The following is a 9,739-nucleotide window of genomic DNA, read 5'->3' on the forward strand; positions in this document are numbered from 1 at the left end:
GAGCCTATAGGATGATTTAAAAAACAATAAATAACATTTAACCTGTTCTGCCGCTAGAAATAAGTTTTGAACTTTTTCCGCTCTCCTCTCCTCCTGCTGCTCAGCGGGCGCTTTCATGTCCCGAACCAGGTCTGGATAAGTTTTTTTTCCCCCTCTTCATTTGCGCTCTCAGCCACGCTGCTTCCCGCTTCCTCTGTTCTTTTGCACTACTTTTAAAACTTTTGAGTCTTTTGTCATACTTGGTAAAACCTTACAACTAGTRTAAATTGGCCACTTAGTAATGATGCGTGGACAGGAAAAGGAAATGTGATTTTTGAGTAAGTCACCAATCAAACTGAAAACTCGCTCAATTCTCGTCACTCTCTAACAGGTGCATCCCTGCATCAACTTGGAAAAGAGAATTAAAAAAACTTGGATAATGGCTTGTCAAATCTACGATAACGTGACTCAGTGAGGAGTAAAAAAAAAGGCACTTTTGGACTCCTAGTCTGTCTGGATAAGATGAATCGTTGCTTCTACGCCTCGTTACTCCAAAAACAACTGTGATAATCAGATCTGGTTTCAACACAAACTTATTAAAACACAAATCAATGAACTAGGTAATCAATAACAGCCGAACAAATATAATGCAATACATCTGGGACCAATKGACAAAACTAGGCCAAAAGTGAAAGCAATGTAAGGACAATCAGCTCAGCATGTAACTGTATCAGCTACACTGTGGCCAACCAACACATTTACTCTGCGGTGTTTGAAAATACATTTATAACTTGATTTGCTCCAAAGCCTGAGGTCATCACAAGAATTTAACTCTTTAATGGATTAAATGAAATAAAGAAATCTAGAAATAAAAAAGTGTGATTTTRCAGCCATGGAAATAAACAAGCAGAAATAATGCACAATGTGTATTTTATWCTACAAAGTCATTTTCTCAACACTGATTCACATATAAACCAATCACACTGCTGTGATTAAAATAAATGCAGTGCACACTCACCTCGTTAGGCGCTGTGGCTGAGGGCGCTCCCCGAACTTCCTGCAAAGACAACAAAGCGAGACGAAAATGTAAGTGGGATGCTTATTAACCACAAACAAACCATCAGGAGTAAACACGGCACTACAGAACGATGCGCGCCCAAACCGCCCACTCTGACACAGCTCTGTGGGGCTGTGCTCGATTAGGGGCGAGTTCGTGTTTGTACTTTCCACAGCAAGCCAGGCGGTTCAAAATGAACTTTACTCAAGCTGGTGACAAAAACGTTTCAGGTTAACTCACAGGACTGACATGTCAACACAAGTTTATTGGATGGTTCCTAATCTGAGGAAAACTACACATTCAACCTTTGTTATCTGAATCTATTCACAATCTACTGTCTTTTTAAACTGATTTAAATTACGCAAACATTAAATATTTGATCTCAGGCTTTGGTTGCAAAGTGTTTCTGACACAATTTAGTGCTTATGGCTTAAATGTGTCTGCAAATTCCATTAAGTGTCACTCCGAAAACCAGATGCCACTGAATGTTTCAGTATATTAGACTGTAAAGAAACAAGGAATTTCCTTTATTTAATCATTCTGTTACATATAAGTTCAACAAAACTGGTTGTGAAATCGTACCAAGACCACATCCTTCAAATGGTATGGTTACTAGTTATAGTGTTCACAAATGAACCACATTGGGGGGTTCAGCTTAAACTGACTAAAACCAACAGGTATGAAAACATCCTTAGTAATCCCTTTTATGAGCTTAGTGATGGACATTGAAAATAAACTTTAACATAAAAATTCTAAGTTTAATTTTTATAACAATGTCGATTATGTCGACTAATTGTTGCAGTCCTACTGCTCAWCCCATCAATTACAAATGTGGCAGCATTTAAAAGCTAAATTAACAGGCTTTTCAATGGTGTAAGACGTTAAAAAGCACTGTTACAACAAATAATATACCAAAAAATTTCCTTACTTTTGCGCTGTTATAAATTTAAAAAAGTTTAAATAGATTAAAAGTAGACAGAGAACAAAAAGGCAGCTCTATCTACATGTTACTCAAAAACATGGCAAAACAAAAACTAAAGCAATTAAGTCTAAAACCTGACCCAGCACTGATGGTACACACTACTTAAAACAATGGGCGTCATGAGAAAACCGTTCGTATGAACAAATTTGTTGGTAAATGGTAAATGGACTGTACTTATATAGCACCTTTCTATCCATCCAGGACACTCAAAGCGCTTCACACTACAGACATTCACCCATTCACACTCACATTCACACACTGATGGTGGCAAACTACAMTGTAGCCACAGTTGTCCTGGGGCGCACTGACAGAAGCAAGGCTGCCATACACAGGCRCCACCGGACCCTCTGACCACCATCAGTAGGCAAAGCGGGTAAGGTGTCTTGCCCAAGGACACAACGACTGAGTCAACTGGACGGGGATTGAACCAGCAACCTTCCGGTTCCAGGACAACTCCCCTAACCACTCTGCCACAGCTGCCCCAAGTACGAGTTCTTAAGTTGTTCTTAAGTTGTGCGTACGAGTGATTTAGGAGAATTTGTGGCATTCACCAATTTTCGGCGATGCGCGACTGCTGTTCTTCTGAATAAATGAAAAGTATGTATCACAGCTGTTTACACTTCACTTACAAATATTTGACCACAGGAAAAGCAGAGCAGGACTAGAGAGAGATGAATATGATTTAGATTTTTACTTCTGTGACTAATGACCCATGGGAGACACGACATTAACAGCAGTCATCATTAATTCCTCGGCTTTAGCAGGTCCTAGATGAATTCCACAGCTGACGCTGCTAAACAGGTTTTCTTTTCTGGATCTCTGAGAGCAGGACTTCAATCTCTGAACTCGTAAAGTTCTTCTTTTTACTTTGCAATGTCATTTATGAATGAACACTTGGTATTTGGGGCAGGAACTACAGCCTTGTATGGTGTTTTTAGGGTGGTAATTATGCTAATCACCTCTTCTCGTGTACGAGCAGCTGATACACATTCATCAGTTTACGCAGCTCATTTACACACATTTCCTTAAGATAGAAGAGTTTGTTGAATCTGACATGGCATGTTGGTACGAACCCTTCATAAGAACGAAAGAGAAATTTAGGATAAGAATATGAACATGTTCTTGCATGTGGYCCAATGTTTTTACAAGGAAACAGACCTTTGATTAACTTATAATCTCAAGTCGATCCATGGTGTCGTTCTGTTTTATGACAAAATAAACTCTACAACTTTCTCCTGGGTGTCTAAATCGTTACGTTTGACAGTCCCTTCACAAAACACTTTCAGGCCAGACCTGAGACACTTTCTCATCATGATCTCAGAGTGATTTGTGTAACCAAGGCAGCATGAGGATGTTTGAGTCAACTCGCCTCTGAGCTACTGTGGGAGGTAGTCACAGAGCTGAAATATTTGGTATGTGTGAGAGTAAGTCAACGTCACAACTCAAGGGTCTAATGTAGTGACGACAGATGATCTGTGTGCTCAGCCAACAATATCTAATTTGCAATGTCCGATGTAGGGTTGGGCGATGTTGGCAAAAAAATTTATCACCATTAATTGTGGTGTTTAGCCGATAACGATTAATATGACAATTAATCCCCTGGAGTCCCTGGACACCCTTATGTCCTAGTCACATGACCAATTTAGTGGGAAATATTTGCTCTTCGTAAAAATCTTTTTCAAACTGTGTCAAAATCGCAGACTTCAGGCTATACTTAAAATTTTAAATTGTGTTGATAAATAAATTACAGAACTTTTGTTTAAATGTTCGTCATATTTGAAGTGGAGAGGAGCACCGAGTGGACTGACCGGGGAAATATCCAGTCAGTCTGCCTGGTGGCATTGTTCGTATTAATCGTCAAGTGCTAAAACTTCATCGATTAATGTTTTTCTGACGATTAACTGCAGACGATACGATTATGCCCAACCCTAGTCCGATGCAGATTTTGTGAAAACTTTTTTGCATCAAATCATCAGTTACAAGCCGTGCCTCTTTTGTTTCCACAACACTCAGATTTTGTTAGTCATTGTTTCTCGATTGAGGATTTATAATCATCCAGGGACATCATAAAGAGGGGTTCATCTTTGAGACCATGTTGCAGAACTGCTTTGTGAAAAACTCATGAGTTTGATGTTCTACAGTCCCAATCCAAGTGCCTTAACAGTTTAATCCCACAAAGAAGACAAAACCAAGATGTAGTCAGCCAAGGTATGCCTTGTTTTACATCTACGCCCCCAAAAATGTAAGTTTTCTCCAAGAGACTGTTATTTTCAGATATTCATAGTTAATGTGAAAATCTATTATTTTCAGTTTTACACAGGATTTTAGCTAAATTAAGGGAGGTGATGATCTGTGATCCCTCATGTCTGTAAAGGTTTTGCACAGACACAGTAAAAATGTTATTTCATTCCCATCACCACCACAAAAAAATTTCAGGYACAGAATTTTTCTTTTACTTTGAGCTCCGAGTTTGTCAGGTTTTATATTTTCACTCTATTTTGAAACAAATATTATTGTGCTACTGCTTTATTTCCAGACATTTTATTTCTCTAAAATGTTAATGTATAGCATTTTCTGTTTATTTAGGCAAGAAAATGCATATGTAATTTAACTGAATTGAGAAGTTGTTAACAATACCCACCCAGCTCTAACCAAGTCGTTTTTTTTGCTGAATCAGACTGACAAACAAAAACAACAGGAAGTGAAATGTAAGTTCAAAACACAAATTCTAAAGACACAGCAAGCTAAAGTGATCCAAATCCATTTTTTCCAAATATATATCTATATTGGAATTTTTCTAACAGTGAATGTGACAAATCAATTATTTCAAATCCAATCCAAGATTTTTCTTTCCATACATCTGTCTGAATGGTCACGTCATATTTTATGTCAGTGAATGTAGAGGATTGAACCAGATATTGATATTATTGATGCAGTTTAAAGCTTGGAACACTGCACGTCTAAAAGCCCAATTGCTTCATCTTATTAAAAAAATTCTAGAATCATCATAAAAAAATTCTGGCTATTTCTGAACCAATTAGATTTCCAACTATGGAAATAATAATTATAAAAACCTGGGGGAAAGAATTGCCAAATCAATAACCTCTTGCCTTTTCTTTTCCATGAGCTACTTTTCATCTTTGGTTTCTTAGAGATGTATTTGGCGTGACTCATGCAGTTTGCTGGCTCTGAGCAGAATAATTAGTCTTAATTGTCTCATTTTGTTAAATTGCAGCGTATATTATGGGAGACACACAGGTCAATTTAAAAGAAATGTGAGCACTTGCAAATATAGACCAGATCATCATTTTTTCTGCTCACCAATCATCCATTCTTACATGAACATAATTTAAAAAATGAAGTTCGCAAACATACACACATTTATTAAAAGAAAGAATAAAAAAAGAGGACGTGATATATATTGATGTTTTGACTTTAAATCAATATTTTCAGTTTTGTTGCTCCTGACTGGAGTAATTTCTCTAACAGAACAATAATGACACTAATCACTGCTTTATCTCCAGTTCTGCACACAAAATTGTTTACTTGATCTATTTAGATTTAAAACCCTATTCATTACATTAAGTTCAAATTTAAACTAAAGTGAAAAAAAAATTAACAGCAAATCAGTCCTGAGCTTTATGGGAAAATGACACATTTTGCATTCATAACCCGCTCTATAATTTATATTTTTATACAAAATAAAACCAATCAAATGTATTTGTTTCTTGAAAATGATGCATCACTTTGTTCTTTTATTGTGTTCATGGTACAATGACAAAGGCATTCTGAGTCTGATTCATGTCACAAACTCACCCTGTCTTTCTGCTGCCTCAACAACATGATCATCATCAGTTTTTACAATGATACCAACATTTTTACAAGTACTCGTACAAAATGCCCCGCTGCTTGGAATCAACATCAATACCAGTAGCAATGCTGGTATCAATACTCAAATGAATGAGTTTAAGTTTAAAGTTTACATTTCAAGCGAAAAGTCTGTCAGTTCCATGTTTATGAAACTTATATAGAATGAAAAAAGCATGTCCTTTTTATTTTAAAATGTTGAAACAGTTTGCTATGTTTTTTATTTGATCCAGTCAGAGGAGATGTAGGCCTATAAGGAAGAAGAGTGAGCCACATTGTTCTAAACAAAAGAAAGACCTGACAATGGAGACAAAGTTTTAGTACTCAGTACTGGCAAGTACCCAAATTGAAGTACTTGCACTCAGTCGAGAAACTGGTATCGGGGCACCCCTAGTTTTACAATTATCACAAATTTGTAAGGGTGCACCAATTACAGTTTTCTGCCCAATCACCAATCTTTGAGAAACCTAAGGCCTGACCAGCCAAATCCGATTTTGGCCGATACTGATTTTTTATTTTTTAATAAGGTCACAATACACCTTCAATGTTCCAATCTTATTTTATTGAAAAAACATGAAACAATATAAACTTGTTTTAACTTGACATGAGGTAGAGCTCACAAAAGAGCAAAAGGGGACAGTGGCTGATCTTCAGACTCGTGTATCGGATGATTGCTAATCTCCCAAAATTAAAGGGGCAATATCATGTAACATCAACTTTTCTGAGTTTTATATCATGTTATAATGTTATACTCTCATGAAAAAACATTCCCAAAGCCTTGCTTTGACTCATTCATGCATGTTTGAGAAATCCTGCAGCATTTTTAGGCAGCCATGCTGAAGAGCAAAASGACAGGTGGGGACCAGAAACGCTTCTGGAACATGTCTTTAAAGTGTACCGTTCCACCATATCCCAAAGATGCTCTATTGGATTGAGATCTGGTGACTGTGGAGGCCATTTGAGTACAGTGAACTCATTGTCATGTTCAAGAAACCAGTCTGAGATKATTCCWGCTTTATGACATGGCGCATTATCYTGCTGAAAGTAGCCATCAGATGTTGGGTACATTGTGGTCATAAAGGGATGGACATGGTCAGCAACAATACTCAGGTAGGCTGTGGCGTTGCAACGATGCTCAATTGGTACCAAGGGGCCCAAAGAGTGCCAAGAAAAGATTCCCCACACCATGACACCACCACCACCAGCCTGAACCGTTGATACAAGGCAGGATGGATCCATGCTTTCATGTTGTTGACGCCAAATTCTGACCCTACCATCCGAATGTCGCAGCAGAAATCGAGACTCATCAGACCAGGCAATGTTTTTCCAATCTTCTCTTGTCCAATTTCGATGAGCTTGTGCAAATTGTAGCCTCAGTTTCCTGTTCTTAGCTGAAAGGAGTGGCACCCGGTGTGGTCTTCTGCTGCTGAAGCCCATCTGCCTCAAAGTTCGACATGTTGTGTGTTCAGAGATGCTCTTCTGCCTACCTTGGTTGTAACGGGTGGTTATTTGAGTCACTGTTGCCTTTCTATCAGCTCGAACCAGTCTGCCCATTCTCCTCTGACCTCTGGCATCAACAAGGCATTTCCGCCCACAGGACTGCCGCTCACTGGATGTTTTTTCTTTTTCGGACCATTCTCTGTAAACCCTAGATATGGTTGTGCGTGAAAATCCCAGTAGATCAGCAGTTTCTGAAATACTCAGACCAGCCCTTCTGGCACCTACAACCATGCCACGTTCAAAGGCACTCAAATCACCTTTCTTCCCCATACTGATRCTCGGTTTGAACTGCAGGAGATTGTCTTGACCATGTCTACATGCCTAAATGCACTGAGTTGCCGCCATGTGATTGGCTGATTAGAAATTAAGTGTTAACGAGCAGTTGGACAGGTGTACCTAATAAAGTGGCCGGTGAGTGTATTTTCTTATGGTATAGCATTTAAATATATGCCTGAGAAACACATAATATAGGCCCTTTAAGGAAATCTGAGCCAATTTATCAGTGCACCCCTACTAATTTTAAATACAATATCAAGTAAAAACAAACAATAAGGTTGATTTAAAATTAAACAAATATAAGATTTTTAATAATACACCATTATATTACGAGATTTAACACTACAAGGTTTAATTTTAATGTTTCTTGTCACGTTTGTGTTTAATACGCAGCACCTCAAGTTAGAATTTCCTCCAGATTACTTTCTGAACACGATCAGAATCTGCAAACATTGAGCCATGGCACACTTCCTCAGACTGGAGTTAAATGTCTGAATATTTCATCACGTTAAAACCAACAGAATAATCCACAAGGTCTTTATCAACCAGAGGAGGTAATCAACAGAAAGGCTGGGAGGCAAAACTGCGACCGTCTTGCTGCTCCAACAGACGGAGCAGACGCAGGTAAACATGTCTTACAGGTGACTAAACACAAAAAGTTATAAATTGTGCTGTGAGTATCATAAACACTTCAGCTCGATTCCAACTGTGCAAAAATTTCAGGAGCCACAGTTTTAAAATAAAACTAAATACAGTGAAGCAACCGAGGGAATAAAAAGTAAGAGGAGAAGAATATTTGAGTATGATGGGGTGTCTGAGCCAAGAGGAGGAAACAAGAGTGAAAAATGATAAAGGAGGACAATCAATATGGTTCCCACAGTGAAGCACCGTTGCTCCAGCGGGTTAATGGATTCCAGACGTATCTCTTTCTCTCCTCGCTTCTAAACTTCACTGCAACTACTGAATTCATCAGACGATGCAGGAAGGAACGCCGCAGGAAACGTGGAGTGAGGTTCAAGAAAAATAAGGCACGAAAGAGTGGACAGTGTCGGGAGGAAGAGGATTATCTACGATGAGATTAAATTAATGTGCTATGGGATGTYTATGCTTACAGAACATATGAGTTCTTCAAGTAAGTTTACTTGGGTTAAACTGGAAATTTTATGAAGATAGTTTTTACGTTGTGGCGGCAGGGTTAAAAAGAAAACAGAGAGGCATCAAGACCTTTCATTTCTGTGAAAAACCACAGTCCATATTTTTATTTACCGCCACCAACTCGTTTTGACACATTCAGCCGAGACCTAAACAACAACAAGAGAAGAGGCCCAAACACAGGAAACCACAAAAGGTAGAGTTGCAGATGTCAAGGGAAAAAGCATGCTGACTGCTGCATCTGCAGGGGAGGCTTGATTTGAATGAGACACCGCATTTGTTTAACTGCAAAGTTCGAGCTCAAAATTTTCCAGTTTTTGTCTTCGATTGGTTTCCAATTCTTGCGGTGTCGGCGGTACGTTACACACAACCTCTGACCATCGTTGAACATGACTCAAAGCTACCGCTGCTTAAAACGTCTATAAATGAAATGCATGAAAAACACTTTGCAGGGAGAAAACTGTTTAGTGCGATTGAGCAATATATCACATCAGCAAATTTTCAGGTCAGGGTCAGAACAGAGTCACTACATAAAAAATTATTAAGTTACATAACAATGGCAGAAGGCGGTGTGGAACAACTAATGCTAACCCTAACACTAAGAACGTGTTTAATCACCTGAAACACCAACATAAACTGCAGTACGGGGAAAGCATAAAATGAAAATGTGAACAGCAGCACACTCTCGAATGGTAAAAATTAGGCTGGGCTATATGACCGAAAAATGTATCACAATAAGTGTGTCATATCAGTCGATATCGATAATTATTGATTAGTTTTTTCTAGGGCTGCACCGATTAATCGAATAATCGACAACTTATCGATTATTAAAATAATCGATAACAAATTTAATAATCCATTAATCGTTTTTTTTTTTGTTCTTTACTTTGTTTTTCTCACCAAACTGCTTTGACACCTTCCACTGC

General features: G+C 38.3%; 1 protein-coding gene across 1 annotated transcript in view; it reads right to left on the reverse strand.

Annotated features, from left to right (window-relative positions):
* Positions 1–9,739, reverse strand: part of rbpjb (recombination signal binding protein for immunoglobulin kappa J region b) — a gene marked incomplete at its 3' end in the record, with an annotated part of 62,380 nt that overhangs the window by 13,336 nt on the left and 39,305 nt on the right. Inside the window, 1 exon segment of the mRNA XM_014016177.1 lies at positions 998–1,036. Within this exon segment, the coding sequence (XP_013871631.1) occupies positions 998–1,036 (39 nt within the window).

Source organism: Austrofundulus limnaeus, unplaced genomic scaffold, assembly GCF_001266775.1.
Source record: "Austrofundulus limnaeus strain Quisiro unplaced genomic scaffold, Austrofundulus_limnaeus-1.0 Scaffold140, whole genome shotgun sequence".
Lineage (NCBI taxonomy): Eukaryota > Metazoa > Chordata > Actinopteri > Cyprinodontiformes > Rivulidae > Austrofundulus > Austrofundulus limnaeus.